Source organism: Callithrix jacchus, chromosome 18, assembly GCF_049354715.1.
Source record: "Callithrix jacchus isolate 240 chromosome 18, calJac240_pri, whole genome shotgun sequence".
Classification (NCBI taxonomy): Eukaryota; Metazoa; Chordata; class Mammalia; order Primates; family Cebidae; genus Callithrix; species Callithrix jacchus.
In genome coordinates this window covers 24,857,873-24,877,904 of record NC_133519.1, presented here as the reverse complement: position 1 = coordinate 24,877,904, position 20,032 = coordinate 24,857,873, and the positions used below count along the sequence as shown (strand labels likewise).

Here is a 20,032-nt window from a genome sequence, read left to right as displayed (position 1 = left end):
GTTGCTATGAAGAGTAAATGAGAGGTTAATAGCACTTCACGTACTACCTAGTACATTGTAAATACAGAATACATTTGATCTATTATTGTTGATACAAGTATTCAGATTATTGCTAGGCCTAGAGATAAATTGCAGGAGATGTTAAAACCCGAATGATTTTCAGTTTACTTACAGAGCACTGCTAATCATAGATATATTGGGTTTATATATACATCTATGCATCTACTCAATAAATATTAGGTAGCTACTATTTGCTTGATTTTTTTAGATGCTAAAAGTGATAGACTCCAAGAATTATATACACTATGAGTAAAATGTAAATTTTAACTTTATATTAGAGAAAAAATGTTTCAAGAATAATTATATATTAGCTACTTTCTGGGTCTTTTGGAGAAGGAGTTATCTGTTCATTAACAACAGCTGTCACTTTATTTACATTTTTTTCCTTAGAAGAATAGCTTTAGTGTTTAAAGAATCTGATTATCTTTCATTCTGGATAGTCATTAACATCTTTAAACAGAATCTGCCTTTAGCTTTGAATGGCAAAGCTAAAACATGAGCACATGTTTTATAATACTGTTGACTACCTTGCTTTATAAAATTACTTTATATCTTGATACCCTTTTTCACTGAAATTAAAGCACCTTCTATGTATATATTAAATATTCATATGATGGGAATACCTCTTCTGATATTAACATCCTTGTTACTCTGTGGCTTTGCATGTCTAAAGTATTGCTTCCTAAATCTAGATAAATGAAAATTCATCTTAGCTTCATTCGTTTCATCAGCTCTAATCATATGATACCTTAGATGATCATATAATACTATATCTCCTAAAATACAAGGAACATTATAGTTTGATAGTTACTTTAAACTTATTTGAAGAGAAGTATTGTACATGTACAAAGGAGTATCAAGATAGAAATGTAATCATTGTATCTATCCTCTACTTGCCTTTTATTTTATTTTATTTTATTTTATTTTATTGAGATGGAGTCTCACTCTTGTTGCCCAAGCTGGAGTGCAATGGCACGATCTCGGCTCAATGCAACCTCCACCTCTTGGGTTCAAGCAGTTCTCTTGCCTCAACCTCCCAAGTAGCTGGGATTACAGGCATGCACCACCAAGCCCAGCTAACTTTTTGTATTTTTAGTACTCACTATGTCAGCCAGGCTGGTCTTGAACTCCTGACCTCAGGCGATCCACCCACCTTGGTCTACCAAAGTGCTGGGATTACAGGCATGAGCCACTGTGCCTGGCCACTTCCAGTTCTTTATCACAATAGTATACTGAATATCCATAAGTTCCGTAGAAATCCTCCAAAAATTTGAGGCATTATTTTAATACAATTTAGATTATTACTTTGAATTATATTGCAATCAGTACATATGATTTCTCAGTCACTATTGCTTGAAGACACTTTGTTTTTCAAATAAATGCTTTTTTATGATATTGAAATAGAATTTGTATAGTAGATTATGCATAGAGTAGCATACTTAATTTTATCCTTAAAATGTCAACCAACATCAATGTTAAGTTTTCTGATTTTAATCGTTTTTCGTTTTGTAAGAGAATGTCCTTTATTTTAGAAAATACACATTGAAACAGTTGCTGGTAAAGGGCATAATGTCTCCAGCTTCCTCAAATGAGTCAAGAAAATTGCATACATATAACAAAAATATATACAGAGTGATTCAGCAAAGGTGGCAAAATGTGAACAGTCGATAAATCTAGAAAAAAGATATTCAGGAGTTTCTTATACTGTTTATATAAAGTATTAAAACATCTCCACCAACTTTAGCTCTCAGTTTAGGAAAAGATCATTTATTACTTGCCATTGTTCATTCTTGATTATCTAGCATTAATCTTTTCCTGTGTGCAAGAATACTAGAGCAGGAGGAAGGAGACTGAGTCAGTGGTTTTGGTTTCTTCAAGAAGGGTAGAAATCTCAGAGGAATTAGGAAGAAAATATGGTGATTATAAAATCAGAAGATAACACTCATCTATCACATTTAAAAATTTTTTTGTACCCCCCCCAAAAAAACACCCCAGATTTGGATATCCTTTTAAATTATAAGGCTTCCACACAAAAACTTGTATACAAGTTGTTCATGGCAGGATTCTTATAATACCTAAAGGTAGAAACAACGCAAATGTCCATTAATAGAATATTTTCAGCCATAAAAGGGAATGAAGTACTCAATAAAACTTGGATGAACCTAAGTAAAAGAAACCAAGCATAAAAGACCACATATTATATAATTTCAGTTGTATAAAATGTTCAGAATAGGCAAATGCATAGAGTCAAAACTTAGATTAGTAATTGTTAGATTAGGGCTGGGAAGTATACAGAATGATTGCTAATGGACACAGAGTTTCTTTTATGGGCCATGAAAATGTTCTGTAATTAAATAGTAGTCATGGCTACGTAACTGTGAATGTATTAAAAATCACTTTAAAATGATGAATTTTATAATTTGTGAATTATACAGTAAAGCTCTTATTTTTAATAAGTAAAACTTTGCCCATCTCTTGTCTCGGAGTCTTCCTATCTAATTAAAGATAAGCCAAATACATTAACATTATGTGATCCAGCTTCCACAGTCTGATTACTCCACAGTCTGATCTCCTTTTATTTTTTCCCCTCTCATTCCAGTCTAGCTGCACTGCCTCCTGGCTGTTCTTGCCTCCAGCCCTTTTATTAGTAGTTCCCTCTTCCTAAAACTCACCACCTTTAACCATTTAGTCAAATGTCAACCTCTCAGCAAGGCTTTCTATGGCTACTCTCTCTGAAACTGTAAACCTCCCCCAAATTACGTGTCTCCCTTTTCTGCTTTACTCTTCTCCTTGGCATTATTTACCATCTAACACAATATATATTTTACTTTTTTATCTTACTGTTTCTCTTCCCCATAAAATATAAGCTCCATGAGGGCAGAGATTTTGTTGCTTTTGTTCACAACTGTATGCTGGGGCTTAAAATAGTGCTTGGCACATATTAGCGCTTACATTGTTGAATGAATGAATGTGAAAGTGTAAGTACAGGCAGCTATAACAAAAATCAGGAATGCTAAGTAATTGAAGAAGGGGCTACATATTTTATGTCCCTTTATCAAAATAAAAATTAAATATCGGCTGGGCATGGTGGCTCACGTCTGTAATCCAGCACTTTGGGAGGCCAAGGTGGATGGATCACGAGTTCGAGAGATTGAGACCATCCTGGCCAACATGGTGAAACCCTGTCTCTACTAAAAAATACAAAAATTAGCTGGGTGTGGTGGCATGCACCTATAGTCCCAGCTACTTGGGAGGCTGAGGCAGAAGAATTGCTTGAACCCAGGAGGCAGAGGTTGCAGTGAGGTGAGATTGCGCCACTGCCCTCCAGCCTGGCACCTGGCTATAGAACAAGACTCTGTCTCAAAAAAAAAAAAAAAAAAAATTTAAATATCTCGGGGGACCATGAAACTAAAGGAGTAGAAGGAAAGCAATAGTTTGTGTCTTGAAATTAAAATAATAAAAACAGTTATTCAGTTATTAAAATGAAAATAAAAATGTATTTCCCCAGGCAGGTAATAATTTTACTTTTCAATGATTAGGACTTGGTAGATATCCAGGCATACATTAAGTACTGAAAATATGTTGCCTGAATGGACAGTGCTGACCTAAATCACTTAAGTATGGCCACAGTCTTTGTAAATAAATTTGTTTTGAAACACAGCCATGCCCATTAGTCTGCGTATTTTCTTTGGTTGCCTGTGTGCTATAACAGCAGCATTAAAGTAGTTGCAACAGATTATATGACCCACAAAACTCAAAATATTTACCATCTGGCCTTCCACAGAAAAAATGCGTTTACTGACCCCTGCCTAAATTGGTCTATGTGGAATATGGAATAGTACAGTGGAGAATCATGAGCAAACCTTCAGAAGTTTAAATTTCATTTCCTGGACTGGTTGTATTCTGTTGGACAGGTTAAGTTCTAGGATTTTCGGTTTCTCATCTGGAAAATGAATAGAATACTTATCTCACGTGGTTGTTGATGAAGGATTTTAACTGAGATAATGTGTATAAACCACTTAGTGAAGTGCCTAGTAAACAGTAAATCGCAGCCCAGTAAATAGCACATGCATATATACACATATGTACAGACACATGCATATACACAAGAAATGCAAATGCCCTCAAATGAGAACTCTGTCAGTCACCAAGCATTCTCCAGATACTTTCTATATTTTTGAGTAAATAATGAATAAATAGTAAGTACTTAATACGTATAAGGCACCATAATAAACTTCCAAAATGCATGGGATTTTCTTTTTTATGTAGAAAATTATAGTCAAGCATTTTTTCTTTTTTTCCCCCGTAGAAACAGGACCCTACTCTGTCACCCGGGCTTCAGCCCAGTGGCACAGTCATAGCTCACTGCAGCCTCAAACTCCTGGGCTCAAGCAATCCTCATGCCTCAGACTCCCAAGTGCCTCCCAAGAGGCACCACACCTGGTGAAACCCCACCTCTACAAAAAATACAAAAATTAGCCTCCTGGGTTCAAGTGATTCTCCTGCCTCAGTCTCCCAAGTAGGTGGTATTACAGGCGTGTGCCACCATACCTAGCTAGTTTTTTTGTATTTTTAATAGAAACAGTGTTTCACCACGTTGGCCAGGCTCATCTTGAATTCCTGACCTCAAGTGATCTGCCTACCTCAGCCTCCCAAAGTGCTGGGATTACAGGCATGAGCCACAGCGGCTCGCCTGGGTGCCTTATTTTCAACTCTTAGTCTATAGAGGACAAATTTGCAGGGCTGGATTATGTTGATAACCTTTCTAACTATACAGTGTTTTCTTTGTTAAAATAAATAAGAGATTTAATTTTTCCTTAACAAAATTATTTTGATTGTTAAATGTGAAGATCAATGGTATGAATCCTTAAATCAGGAATATGTGAGGTTCTTTAGTATTAAATATCTGCAATACATGGAATTATAATAATTCAGTAAACAGTTATAAAACTATATGCTGAGTGTTAAAATTTGTTAAAACTTGGTAGAATGAAAATTTTGATTTTATGAAAATCATTATGTAAACAAGTAATTTCAATAAAATAATAGTAATAGCAATGAAAATGCAGAGATGAGAGCCATTAATTCTACCTTAAGATATCAAGGAAGGCCTGGAAAGGTGACATTTGAGCTGAGTGTCAATAGAACAGTTCAGTATTGTCAGATTTATATGATAGAGTGATACCACACAAGAGGTACTCAAGATATTCAACAAAAATCTTTGAGCTTCTATTGTGTGTCAGAGAATGTTTTAGACAGCTGAGCAAAACAAAACAGTTGTCTAGTTGTTCTAGACAAATGAACAAATGACTTTTTTCCTGCCACTTGCAGTGGAACATGTAAAGGCATGGAAGTGAGGTAAGTAATACAGAATGGCTGAGCCTAGAGGAGGCTGGGGGTCCCTGATGAGAAAAAGCAGAAGCATTGTCACATCAGGAAGTTTGAATGTAATCCTGTAGGCTACTGATTTCCAATGCCAGAGCTCCAGAGATAGTGATGTGTCATGAAGTTATTACAAAAGAATTATCAGTCTGTGCTTAGTTATTAAGCATGCATAGCCTGTGGGTTTCAATAAAATGTCTTTTACACCTATTTTCTATACTACTTTTCAATTTTTTATACTTATTTTGAGTAATAGAAACTCATTTAAACATATGAATTCATAATACATTTTTGGACAATTTTTATTTTCTCAAGTGTGTGGTACTGTCACTGTAACTACTTTTAATTGTCAAAATGGTTAATTTTTAAATGAGGTCTTAAAATAATTAGCCTGGGATCTCCTGCCAGTGTTGGACCTGTTAAAACTTCTAGAGCAGCCATCTAAAACTTCAGTTAATATTTGATGAGCTCCATCTAAGTGTCAAGCACTGTTCTAGCCATTAGGATTATAAAGATTAATATAAAACAAGGTCCCTGTCCTCATGGAACTTACAGTCAGAATGAACTCAAGTGTAGATTAAAAATAATGAAGACTGAAATAAACATGGAGAGAAGGTTATAGATTCAGGATATGTTAAGGAGGTAGTAACTCTTAAGCAATGAGAATCTCACTAAAAGCAGACTACAAGAACAGAAGCAAAGACCAGTTTCTTAGGAAAAGAGCTAACGTTTTGCTAATGCAGGAGAAAAAAAGCTCTATCTTTTATTAAGAGTATTGTTTTCTCCTAGCAACAAGCCTAATCAATCTCCAGAGAACAAGGATATTAATGATTTATGAATCTGTGAACATACCTCTTCTTGATTTTTCTCTGCCTTTCAGTAAGGTGTAAACCTGTGAAATAATCTTAAGTCAAACCATGTAAATATGTAATGTAAATGATGTAAAAAATTCATCTGGATCTGACTCCTTCACAATGACAGTGTATGACAGGAGTTACAGAACACTCATTCTCTATGTTGATCTCTGTACCTTCAGCCCAACAAGCTTACTTGTCTTCTTTCCGATTTCAGCCTTCTTTCTTCTACACACACACACACACACACACACACACACACACGCTTGCTTCCTTTTTTTTCCTTGCAAAGAAAGACAGCTATTGACTAGAAGCCCAGAATTGCCCCAAGTTCCGACCACCAGCTCGAATTCTTATGAAGTGGACTTGTAATATCCTTAATGCTGCTGTTGGCAGTCAGTTACAGATTCCATTATTGTCGATCAGTGCAGTCGCCATGCGAGGTGGGGGGAGGAATGGAGGAGGAGGAGAAGAAAGGAGGGATGAGAGCTTCCTATTCACAGATTTATCAACCTGCCTTTTCTTGCAGGAAATCTTCGTAAAGGAGGCTGTTGAAATAGCTAAAGCAGGAAGGGTTGGGGTCTGCAGTTCTTGCAGAGGACTGAAAGGATATTTGAAAACCTTTCTCCTCAAAACAAAACAAAATGCTGAATTTCTTCTTTTGTCTTTGTTTTTGTTTGATATGCTTTACTTAACTGATTAGCTATTGTGCTGTCTGGTTATCTAAGCTGCTTCCAGTGTAGGAACCTGTTTCTTTTTCTTTGAGTGTCTTTATTCTTTATTTTTCCTATGCTTTTTCCTGTCATTAAACACACTTCATTATTCAGTGTTATCCTGGCTTTCTCTTTCAGACTAAAGCATAACACCAAGAGACAGAAGGACAAATCTCCCTTTTCCTCTCTTCTACCACCTTCTTTTAACCCTATTTCTTTCCCCCTCCCCCCGTTGTATTAGATTGATGTCACAGAGACAGAATTCAGAGTGGAGGGAGGATCACATTTTCTCTTTCATCATTACTGCCTAGCCAGCAATTTAAGTGTTGGACCCCCAAGAATTTAGTCTCTGTATCCTTTTTTTCTCACTTAATCATTCAGTAATTGTGCTCTGTATGGAAAAGTTTTCTGGCTGGAGAATGAGTCTCCTTTCCCCCGGTGATGTGGCGGAGTGGTTGGATAGTAGCACCGAAGAAGAGAAGAGCCTTCTGTCATTTCTGGGTACGGTAGGGCTTGCTTGTTCTTTTAACCCTTTATTCTCCGAACTTTTCTTACTTTTGGGAATAGGACCCCAAATTCTCTAAATCCACTTTTGTATTTTTAAAAGGAGAAAAGGAATATGTTTAAGTCATTTGCTTTTCGAATTTTATGTCTATAGAAATAGTGCCACAACACTAGCTATGAGAAATAAGAGAGAGATTGCTTTGCCTTAACAAAGAGTGCTAGCTCCATTCAGGGCTTACCATGTCATCTGGCCAGCTGTTTGTGGTATTTAGACAACTTTTGCCAACCAAAATAATATTATTGTTTTACTTTACTCTCAATACAGTGGTGAGGCATGCTGTGTAAGAGTGGGAGTAGGCTTTGTGTGCATGAAAAGCCAAAGTACAAGTCGAGAAGTAGCTTTTATGCAAGGTGTGAAATATTTGTAATGTTTGTATATGATTTCTACTGATTGTATAAAATAGGACACAGGGACCTCCCATTATTTTAACTTTGCATTTATGAATGCTTTCTAATAAATTTTTAAGTAAAGCAATTGTTTATCATGGGGTTATTGATATAATAAATTCTTAGGAAAGTTAGATTGTAAATCCAATCATATCTTAAATGTGATAGAAGAGCTTGATACTAATTTAAAAACCTATTTGTGAATACTTTTGTTAGATTAGGTATAGCCTCCAAATTTATCTTTTCTATAAATTTATATCCTTTTTACCTAGATATAAGTATGCCTTTATTATAAATGGACAAAATTCAGTTGATCTTCTAATTTTCTAATTTATTCCTCATGAATATTCTATATGACCTATGGATAGTCTTCTGCCAGTCCAAAAGATATCTCTACTATTATTTGAAATCTTTCTTATATTTAGCCTAAGTTTATTTTTCAATTCTGTTTTTTTTTTTTTTATTGTTGTTGTTTCTTTTTTTGTTTTTGTTTTCTTGCAGTTTAGATGTAAAGGGTCACTGTAATCAGGTCTTCCTAGGTACATATGTTTAGATATTAACCCAGCTCTTAATTTGTTTTTCATGGCCTTATTTATCTTGGGCATTTGGATGACTTTAAGAAATATGTGTTAAGCCTTTATTTCTGTGAAGCCTATCTCATTCTAGTTGCTTCCCATTCCCCTCCCCTGACACATGCATACGTACACACAGGGAAACATCAGTGAAGAAAACAAATACAGATATCCCTAAGTAAAACCAACCACTTAGACCCTACTGCATTATGGAAAAGGAAGGTAGAGCTATCATTAAACATATTTTCTGTGCTCTGGCATTCCTTTATGAATTCTAATTATCTATCCTCAAGATTAATTTTTTATCTCTTAGTTTTTTGTGGGGAGGGCATTATCCCACTGTCCCTAAAATGAATTTGATTAATAAAGATGAGTAAATAAAAAGTGCTACAGTAGTGCCCCAACCCATCCCTGCCCCATCTTCTGATTAGGGGAATTAGCAAATTCCTATTTATCCACAGATGGATAAATGGAGATAATAAAGACAAAGAATGTTAGAACTTGCTTAGAAGAAAAAATGCAAATTTTTATAAATTATGATGTTGACTTCTGGGTAGTCAATTCCCAATTATTCACCTAATGGAACCTTTAGATTATAGATAAAAACATAGGTGGGCCGGGCGCGGTGGCTCACGCCTGTAATCCCAGCACTTTGGGAGGCCGAGGCAGGTGGATCACGAGGTCAAGAGATCGAGACCATTCTGGTCAACATGGTGAAACCCTGTTTCTACTAAAGATACAAAAAATTAGCTGGGCATGGTGGCGCGTGCCTGTAATCCCAGCTACTCAGGAGGCTGAGGCAGGAGAATCGCCTGAACCTAGGAGGCAGAGGTTGCGGTGAGCCGAGATCATGCCATTGCACTCCAGCCTGGGTAACAAGGGCGAAAACTCCGTCTCAAAAAAAAAAAAAAAAAAAATAGGTAAGTCAGAGTTCTGATTCCGCTCGAGGGCTATAATAAGTTTAGTTGCTGAGTGAATAGACAATGATGTATCCCATGCTCTGCTGTGGCAGTGCTAAGCTCTGAAAGTCAGCAAATCTTATTTTTAGGATTGAACCTCTCTTTGGACCATAGGTAGCAATCACCTCTATCTGTGGATAAACAGGAATTTTACTAAGCTCCTCCACAGAAATGAGGAGCAAAACTATCTGAGATATAGCTTGTGATAGTTACCTGCTAATGTAATTTCCCTAATGACAACATGTTTTTCCCAATGAAGATGCCAAGAGAAAGACGAGAAAACTAAATCTGCTTTGTGGTGAATGTAGGATGAGTAGAACCTAGAGATGCTGTGTCTCTTGGTACCTATCAAATTATGCTTTCTTTGCCTAAGGAATTTTAAGGCAGATTTCCCTCTAGAAGAGGAGATGCAAGAAAAGTACTTTGTGCTGATTAGGATCTACTATTTAACTTTTGTACAGTAACCACTTAACTGATGTTCAGGCCTTCCCATTAACACAGCTCACTGCTGGTTTGATGAAACTTCATACAACTGTGCATTGTTACTAATCTGTTCAAAAACCTTCCATGGTTTCTTCATCACCTATCAGATAAATTTAAAACACCTTACTATGGAACTTAATTTGGCCGTTCACACCTGACATTCTATTATTCATTTTAGAGGAGAAAACCCCCAAGCCTCCATGCCAACCAAATTGATTTACTGCCGGTCTCTGGAACAATTACTGCCCTTTCTTACCATGTTTCTTCTGTCAGCAGTGTTCAAGCTCAGCTTTCTAAATTCAGGTTTTTAAAACTCTGCCATTGTTTCAAAACTTTCTTATAAAAAAAAGACAATGTTCTAGACGCTGCTAGGTGCTGTGGCTGGATGCAGACCAAGTACAAGATAAAGCTGCTTGTGAGAGGTATAGAGTTTTAAATAAAAATTAAATGGTAATTCAGACAACAATGGAGAAAATGAAAATAAGGCAGTTTCTAATTATGAAATTATTTATCTAGGTAAAAATTGCTCTAGGAGTTTGAAGAAGGGACATCACTTTTGATTTAAAAACATTGAAGATTACTGTACAGAGATAGGATTTGGTCTGAATCCTAAAAGATTTTTGTGGAAATGGTGGGGTTTTCTGTATGACAGCAGTATCACAAGGAATATTAAATAATTTCACATCCATGAGCAAACTGTCTTGAAAAGAATGCAGAGTTCATGTAAAGAAGTAACGAGAGATAATATTTGAAGGGTTTGGAAGCTGACTGTGTAAGACCTTTTATGACAGGCTGAAAGCCATAGAGAAGAATGAAAGATCCTTGACCAAGAAGATATGATCAAAATAGTTTTTTAGAAAGACATCTGAAAGCTAAAGAGGAAGAGACTAGAAGCAGTTAAGTCAGTTTGAAAGCTATTGCCGTAGTCCAGGTATGAAATAAGTGCCTCTAATTTTTTATCCCTGTGTATTATAATTGTTGGTTTGTTTATTAAAACTAAACTGTGAATGCCTACACAAGAAAGGCTTATTCCGCTCTTCAGCACCTGGAATACTTCATGTGCAGATGAATGTTTGTGTAGCTCAGGTGAATAACAGATTAGAGAGATTACAAAGGATCTGTCAGCAGAATTGGTGACAGATTAGAGGATGGGGAACAAAATGAATCAAAGATAATTTTCGGACTTGGAAGAATGGTGGTACTAGTAACAGAAATAAGTTGAGAAAGGGAGCCAATTTTTGAGGAAGATGGTGAGTTCTGTTTAGATATTTTGAGTTTTAGAAGACTAATCCACATCCAGACAGAAAAACAGATCTGGTAATTGGAAGCGAAGTCACAGGTGGGAGCTGTTCATCTAAAGAAGAAAGTTGATAGTCTAAGCATCTGTAGGTCATCTACTATTGAAAGCTTGTCAAGAAAAAGAGAGGGCAGCAGCTGAAACCTGAAGAATATCAACATTTGGGGGTGGATGGGGAGAAAGAGGAGACACAGAGTGAATGAACGTAAATATAGGAGGAAAGCCAGGATGGTATGGTACCACAGGTGCTAAGATAGAAAATGTTATCAATGTGGTCAGTAGTATCAGTGGCTACAAAAGCCAAAGAGAAGAAGAAAATACTAGATTTAACAGTGTAGGAGACTGTTGATAACCTATGAAAGTGTTAATACTATTTGAGTAAAGTTGACGAGGGAGAAGTCAGCTTTTAAAATGTTGAGAATAAGGGTAGGAGGTGACATAGTGGAAACCACAGGTTAACCCTTTTACCTGAAGAAATTTGTGACTGACAGAAACATGTACCCTTTTAGTAACTAAATTGAGGAGACTTGTGCATATTTTTAAGTGGAGGAGAGAGCAAGATCTTGAACTTACAAAAAGACTAAAAAAACAAAATATTTTATAGGTGAGGGTAGAATTAAAAGCATAGGATTAACATTTTGAAGGGAGAAAGGAGAAACTCTTACAGGAACCAAATACGCCTGCCGAGATTTAGCAATGGAATATAGGGAAGATGGAGAGATAACAGCTACTGTATTAATCTTATGCCATTTATCACACCCAGTCTTGCATAGTTAGCTATTTGTGTACCCATTTATGTTATTTGGGTGCCCGTCTAATACTTCCCTGCTACTGCCAGTTAAGGATTTTCTTTTAATATTTTGGCATCTTCCAGAATAGCACTGAATAGGTGCTTAATAGATACTTTTTGAATGAATGAAGCTATCCAGATACCCAAAAATTTGAGACTCAGCCCTTTTCAAAATATTGAAATTATTCTGTAAGATCCACCTTTTCTTCCGCTCTTATTCTACTGCTATTCTCCAGTCCCATATCTACAATTACCATTTCAGGTACTTTGATAGCATTTGAAGTTATTTTTCAGTAGATTATGATTGAGTTTTCCAAATTCTAGAATAAGAAGTAAAATACTCAATGTACACTTTTTTCCACTTTGCCGTTTCTAAATGGAATTTAAATTATTTTATTCACTTCATTAAGTGAAGTGATTTATATGATAATATAGTTCTATGAAAGAAGAGTAATTTTGACAAATCCTAAACATTTTGAGTTTCTAAATGACTCTTGACTGTAGTTAATTATTTGGCATTGGCAACTATTATTTGATTCCCAAAATTATACCTAACATCAAGGGAGAAACATTTTCAAAAACTGAAATTCTAATTTCTGGTAACATTTAAGACTAGATACCCTCAAAAATAATATAGAGACAATTAGAAATGTTACATTAATGTAACAAAAACCTTTAACTAAATGACTGAACTCTCAGGAAGGAAAGGAAATCCCCAGGAAGAGGGAAAAAAAAAAAAAAAAAAAACTCAAGATCTAGATAGTTAACTCTCCTGGGAGCATTTTACCAATTTTAGAATTCCAGATAGTTAAGTTTTAATGGCTATAATATAAGAGATGGGCCAAAATTCTAAACAAAGTCAGGAATTAGAACTGAAAGGCCTATCTCATTCTTCCCCATAGGATGGGCCTCTGAATGAGTTACACCTTCAGTGAAAGTGGAATTTAGAAAAAAATCTTCTCACTGACAAAAATAGACAAATCTCATTTATCTTAACCTCAGCTGGTAGGTGAGGTAAGAGGAGGAAAAACACCCTGAGAGTTCATAATCACAGTCCTGATAAGGTAAAACTGAAATAGTGGACAACATTAATATGTCAGAGATAGGAAGTGGGTAATTGGAATTAAAGTATTTTAAGAGTGTTGAATTATTCAAGAGAAGGATAGAAATCGTGATTAACTTTAGGCTTTAAGTATATGTGTTAAAGTGTTAAAGACAACTACTAAAAGAATAGAAATAGAGTATGTATTTTCAAAAGCAATAGAGAAGAAAATGGAATTTTTTAAAACTGGTTAACCTGATTTAAAAAAAGAAAATCAGAAAAAGTGGGAAAAAATAAATAGAAAATACAGGAAGATGGTAAAAATAAAATTCAATTATGTCAAAAATTTATATGAAAATGTTAAAAGATAAGTATTGTCAGACTGGATTTTTTTAATGCTGTTAATGAGAGAGAAATCTAAAACACAGGGGCCTACGAAAGTTAAAAGTAAAGACTTGGGAAAAGAAAGCTGGTATAGCCAGTGAAATAGAACAAGACTCTCAAAAAAGTTACTGGAATAAAGGAGGTCCCTAAATAATGATAAAATATAAAAATCACTAGGAAGACATAACAGTCTTATGTGTACTCGATAATGAAACCTCAAAATTTATATGGCAAAAAAAAAAATGGGCAGATATATAAAAAGAAATGGATAATTCTACAGTCCTATTTATAAAAATTAGTAAGGATATAGAGGATATTCAGAAACACAGTAAGCTTGATTTAATGGACATACACAACTATTAGTATTCTCAAGCACATACGGAATCTTTATAAAAACTGGCAAGAGACAAGGTCATAAAACAAATCTCAACAAATTTCAAAGTTATACAGATTCCGTTCTCTAATAACAGTTGAACTAAGTTAGAAGTTAGTAACAAAAATTTACTTTAAAAATATTTAATTTTGGAATCTTTTATAGTTACTTGCAAATAACTTATTAGTCAAAAAAGAAAACATAATGGAAATTATAAAATACCGAGCAATATTGAAAATAGTACATATCAAAACTTGTGGACTATTACTAAAATAATTCTTAAATGAAATTTATAGTCTTTTACACTGAAAAGGGTAAAGGCTGCAAATTAATGAGCTAAGCATTTAACTCAACAAGTTAGAAAAATAATAAACCCGAAGAAAGTTTAGGGAAAAAAAATAATGAAAATAAGAGTAGATAATAATTAAATGGAAAATAGAAATAAACAGAATCAATAGCACCAAGAGTTGTTCCTTTAAAAAGTCTAATGAAAATAGATGAAACTGACGAGCTTTGCTAAGAAGAGAAAGTATAAACAATGTTAGAAATGAAAAAGGGTATAACTATAGAAAATTAGATAACTGAAAAATAGGCTATTACAAAAAACTTTTTGATTGTATATTTGGAAATTTAGACAAGTGGACATTGTAAGAAAAATGTAACTTGTTAAAACTGTAGAAGCGATAAAAATGTAATTAGGCCTGTGATCTGCACCATTAAATAAATAAAGGCTAGACACAGTGGAGCATACCTGTAGTCCCAGCTACTTGGGAGGCTGAGTTGGGAGAATCACTTGAGACCAGGAGTCTGAGGCAATGAGCTGTCATCCTACCATTGCACTCTCCAGCTGGAGTGACAGAGTGATGCCCTGTCTCAAAAAAAAAAAAAAAAGAAAAGAAAAGAAAAATGGAATCAGTGGTTTAAAATCTGCCACTGATTATGGTTTAATTTCTCATACAGCTTGACTTTAGAAAAATAATGTCAGCGCACACTTGGGTTACTATTTTCAAACACTGATAATTCAGTTTTTCATAGCAAGTAAATAAATTAGCATTCTGGTATCTAAATTTAAAAGCAAAAAATACCTAAGTATGGCTGTTGACTCTATATTTAGTCTCACAGGCGGACATGGTTCCTTTAGAGTTCCTTTATAGTTTTACATCCTTTGTTTAGGGGATTTCCTTAGAACAGAAGAAGTCTAGAACAGAAGATGTTCTTGCAAAAATTTTCCTTATGGGGATGTATAATTTAAAAACTAAAGGAAATTAAGCTGAAAAGATATCTAAAGAAAACGAAAATGAATAAGATATCAAGACTTAAATATAGTTATGTTTAAGTGTACTTTGAAATAAAATTTGGAAATTTGTGACTTTTTTTTTGAGACAGGATTTCACTGTCACTCAAGCCCTGCCCGCCAACCTCAGCATTTCCTACCGGCAGTAGCTGGGACTACAGGTGCAGGCACAGGCCACCATGCCTAGCTAATGTTTGTATTTATTGTAGAGATAGGGTTTCTCACCGTATTACCCAGGCTGGTCTCAAATTCCTGAACTCAAATGATGTCCCCACCTCAGCCTGCCAAAGTGCTGGGATTATAGGAGTGAGTCACCAGGCCCAGCCAATTTGTGACTTTTTTTTTCTTTTTCAGTTTTTTTTTTCCCATCAATATTTATTGAGCATTTGCAGTGTACTAGGCACAATAGAACATACAGAAAACATTGTCCCTGCTCTTGAGGAGCTTACATTCTAAAAGAAAAAATACACCTCTTTTAAAATGCCATTTTTGTTTGGTGTTTTCTGCAAAGTACTGAGGAAATATTTTGTAAAGTAAGCTTTGGGTATAACTTAGCCCCATCATTATTTAGAGAATAGTTTTTTTTTTTTTTTTTTGAGACAGAGTCTTGCTCTGATGCCTAGGCTGGAGTGCAGTGACGTGATCTTGGCTCTTGGCTCACTGCAACCTCCACCTCCCAGGTTAAAGCAATTCTCCTGTCTCAGCCTCCCAAGCAGTTGGGATTACAGGCATGTGCCACCATGCCCAGCCAATCTGTGTATTTTTAGTAGAGACGGGGTTTCACCATGTTGGACAGGCTGGTCTCAAACTCTTGACCTCAGGTGATCCACCCACCTTGGCCTCCCAGAGTGCTAGGATTACAGGCATGAGCCACTGTGTCTGGCCTGTGACCTTTTTAAGTAGAATGATGCATAGAAGGAAAAACCTCAAAACTTCTTTTTATCAGAATCTCAATTTTTCTGTGATAGTCATGTTACTAATAGAAAAATCAAAAGAAAAAGAAAAAAAATTAAAAGAAAAACTATCAATTTAATATACATAACATATACAAAGGAGAGTGGTCTTAAACTCAACCAGATGGCAGAGTTTAATTGCATGTGTGAGTTAAAAGTAACCAGAAAATTGTCTGCACCCTGCAGACAAGCAAGAATGGGTGCAAATGGTTTATAAAAACATTGTGGTGCTTGCCTCAGCAGCACATATACTAAAATTGGAAAAACATTGTGAGAGAAATACTTAAAACTGAGAGAATTCAACCTGTTAACATTTGTTTTGTCTTAAAATTTAGACACAATCATAAGTTGATTCAAATCTTGCAGCAACATAAGACCTCGGTTATGGAACACTAGTATCAGTATTAGTCAGGAATATAGTTTAGTTTGGTACCCAAAACTGGAAAATGTATAATCAAATAATATGAACTTATATAAATTTATTAATTTGAAATCAAAGAAATGTGAGTAATTAGGTATGGTTTTATGGAAGTAGATGAATTGAAGTTGATATTGAAGGTCATCATCTAAGAGTTGGCAGATACGTAGGTGAAAACCATTAGCAAAGGCAGACATGGGAGAATGAATGTGGCCAGTTTGAGATTAGAGATCATCTATCTCACTGAGGCAAATTGTTGAAAATTGTTGGCAGAAACAACTAAATATGCAAAGTAGAGCCGGATGATTTTTTTTCTAATGCCTGACTTTCTGAAGATCTCTAGGAAGGAAATTTCATCCAGAAAGTAATGTTTTAGGGAGATCAATCTGATAATGATGAGTAGGATAGCTTTAAGCAGAGAGAGACTGGAGTCAGTAAGAGTAGTTAGAAGGTTCCTGCCATAATCTGCATGAGAAGATGAAAAGCCCTAGATTAGGATGATGGATGGTAGTGAAAATAAACAAGGCAAAATGAAGCCAACAGATATTTTGAAGAAACACTTAGCAGTGTTTGTGGGCTAAAGGGGTCAAATCAACATTGTAGGCGCCTTCCTTTTTTACTTTCACTAATTGGTGATGTTGAGTGTAAATTATTTTGTTTTTGTACAGTGTCATGTGCATATTTAGTTCTAAGTAAATGATTAAGTTTTCATATTTATATCAGGTTTACATATTTGTATGTTTTCTCTTTTTAATTTTTTTATCAATATTTGTTTGGGAAATAAAACCCAAACAGAGACTCGGCATAATCAAAGACTAATTTTTTTTTTAATGTTCACTGAATACCAAAATGATGGTATTAATAAATCTATGATTGTACCCCCAATTATATATGAAGCATATTAACAATGAGAATATATTACTAAATCAGTTACAGAAAAAGTTATATATGAAACATATTAATAATAAGTATACATTATTGAATCAGTTACAGAAAAAGTTTAGATAAATGTGTTAGACCCTATCCATAGATTAAAAGAGATTATTTTCCACAGTGGATTATACAACTGTATATTCCATTGTGCAAAACACATGGAGAACAGGATAGAATGCTTGGTGATTAAAAGCAGTCTCTAAAGGCAAACTTCATGAGTTCTAATCCTGTTCCCACCCTTTTTACCTGCTGTGCAAACATGGGCAGAATAATAGAACATCTTCTTGTTTATGTGTAAGATAAGGTTGATAGTTCCACCTCCAAAGGATTGTTTTGAGGCTTAAAGAGATAATATATATAAAACGTATAGCAAATAATAAGGCATAATAATAGGTTGATGCAAAAGTAATTGTGGTTTTGCACTTTTTACGTTACAAAAGCCACAATGACTTTTGCACCAAACATGATACTTTGATGTTGAATTTGTCATTGTTATGTTTTTATCATCATCATTAAGATGCCCAGTTGTCGTCACTAAGAACTAGACATATGTTTTCTATCTGAAACTTAAGAAAACACATAAACATCCCTGAGCTATATTCTTGGCCTTTTCAGTTGAGAGTGTTGTTTGCACTAAAAATATTTTCTACTGTCTCGTCTGACATTAGCATGTGAAGCCCTAAGTTGAAGAAATGGAATACTTGTGAGTGGTGTTCAGATTCCTTGGCCAGGGAAAAAAATTGTTTTTCTATTATGTTAACAAGAAGAAATATTTTAAAATAACAATAATAAATTTACTGAAGCAAGGAAATGGAGAGGGGAGACCGGATGGCTTTACTTAGTAAGAATTTACCACATTTGTGTACTTAGCACTAATTTGTACATATTGGAGTGCGTGGGGCATGCAAACTTGAAAGGACTGCTTGTTTGAGTGAAGTACTGCTGTCTGAGTGATACAAATTGGGTGAATTAAAGTGGCTCTGGGGATTTGTATTGCAGAGCAGCTGAATGCTCGTAGCTGACAGTGCATAGGCTTTAAGGCAGTAAAAATGGGATACAGCAGAAAGTATCCTACTGAAAATGGTGGATGAAGTTTATAAAAACACGCAGGTGCTATAGTGTTACCAGCCATATAAATGCAGTATGTGATGTTCTTCTCTTTGGTCTTGTCCCTTTTACTTTATAATATTTTTCTAACTCTTTTTTTTAAGTTCCCATTACCCTTAGGAGTCCTCCAGCAAAAGATATGAAACCTCATTTTCATGAAAGCCTTTTTTCTTTCACACTGCCATTTGTTATTAAAGCCTCTCTTTACTAAAGAGCTACAAACCCATTTCCTCCTACTATTTCATCCTTCTTATTCTGTTTCTTAAATGTCTTCTGTGCATCCCATGGAACAAGACTCTTCCTAATTCAGAATTCACAGCATGGAGAGAGAAGTTATTTGCTTATCTCATTCATTAATAACTTGAGCCACTGACATACCGCATCCTATTTAATGTTGTCATTATTTACATAATGCAAGGGAAAACAGATTATAGTGAAGTGTACTCATTCACAGCAACACTATATATGCCAAAATTTCAGTGACTTGAATGGGTACACAAACACAGTTTGGTTTGTATTCAATGTTTTATCATGCTTTGTTGAAATTTTGATTTTTAAAAAGGCTTTTGAAGTAAACTGAAGAATCCGCTTTATGAGAATAACATTAGAAACTTGTTTCCTACCCACAAATATCAAAAATATTAAAAGGGTATGTGAATAATTATAATTGTCAGAGTACTTTACATTTATTCATGTTTTATAATTCTGTGCAAAAAATTACTAGGAATTGGTTTGGGTTGCCATTAATGTGAAGTGCTTAGACATCCTGTATATGCCAAAGAAACTGCATCTGTGACGTGTAGTATTTCTCTGGTCTATTATAACTTGAGAATTTTACTATGTTATTTTAGTTTCCTACATAATTGTTCACCAAATTAAAGCTATAAATATCTTTCTGCATTTTATTTACCTTTTCTGCTGAATTTTCTGGACTTACTTTATTTATTCCCTTTTAAATTTTGCCTTCATCCTTATCATAGAGCCTAATAATTGTTACTATCTCAGGGTCTACAGCAAAGATTAAGTAAGGTAGATACTAGACCCAATACTTAGCACATAAATTCTCAGCATGAGCTAAAATTAGCTGGGTATGGTGGCACGCACCTGTGCTCCCAGCTACTCAGCAGGCTGAGGTGAGAGGATTGTTTGAGCCTGGGAGATACAGGCTGCATATGAGCTGAGATTGCACCACTGCACTCCAGCCTGGGAGACAGAGTGAGACTGTGTCTCCAAAAAAAAACAAGCTAAAATTATAATAAAAATATTTTCCCTAGACAAATTCATAAAGAGGTGCTTAAATTGCTTTTATAGTATATCACTTTCTTTTAAAAAAACTTAAAAATTATTATCTTTACCTGTTTTTTTATTTTTTTACACTGTAGTAACTAATTCTAAAAAATGGTAGACATTATAAGAAATTTATATATATTAGTTAAGTAAATGCAAATACCATGTGGCATATGAACT

At 34.9% G+C, this 20,032-nt stretch overlaps 1 protein-coding gene across 11 annotated transcripts in view; it reads left to right on the top strand.

The window, feature by feature from the left end:
- RASAL2 (RAS protein activator like 2) overlaps positions 1 to 20,032 on the top strand; it is a 385,295-nt gene that overhangs the window by 266,753 nt on the left and 98,510 nt on the right. For 3 of the 11 annotated variants that reach the window (XM_054247882.2, XM_078356225.1, XM_054247881.2), the window contains exons 1-2: positions 6,565 to 6,664; positions 7,391 to 7,510. The exons of the other annotated variants lie outside the window; for them this stretch is intronic. In XM_054247882.2, coding sequence (XP_054103857.1) covers positions 6,652 to 6,664; positions 7,391 to 7,510 — 133 coding nt within the window. In that variant the 5' untranslated portion in view covers positions 6,565 to 6,651. Of the gene's footprint in view, positions 1 to 6,564; positions 6,665 to 7,390; positions 7,511 to 20,032 lie in introns of those variants that run through there. 11 annotated transcript variants of the gene reach the window in all.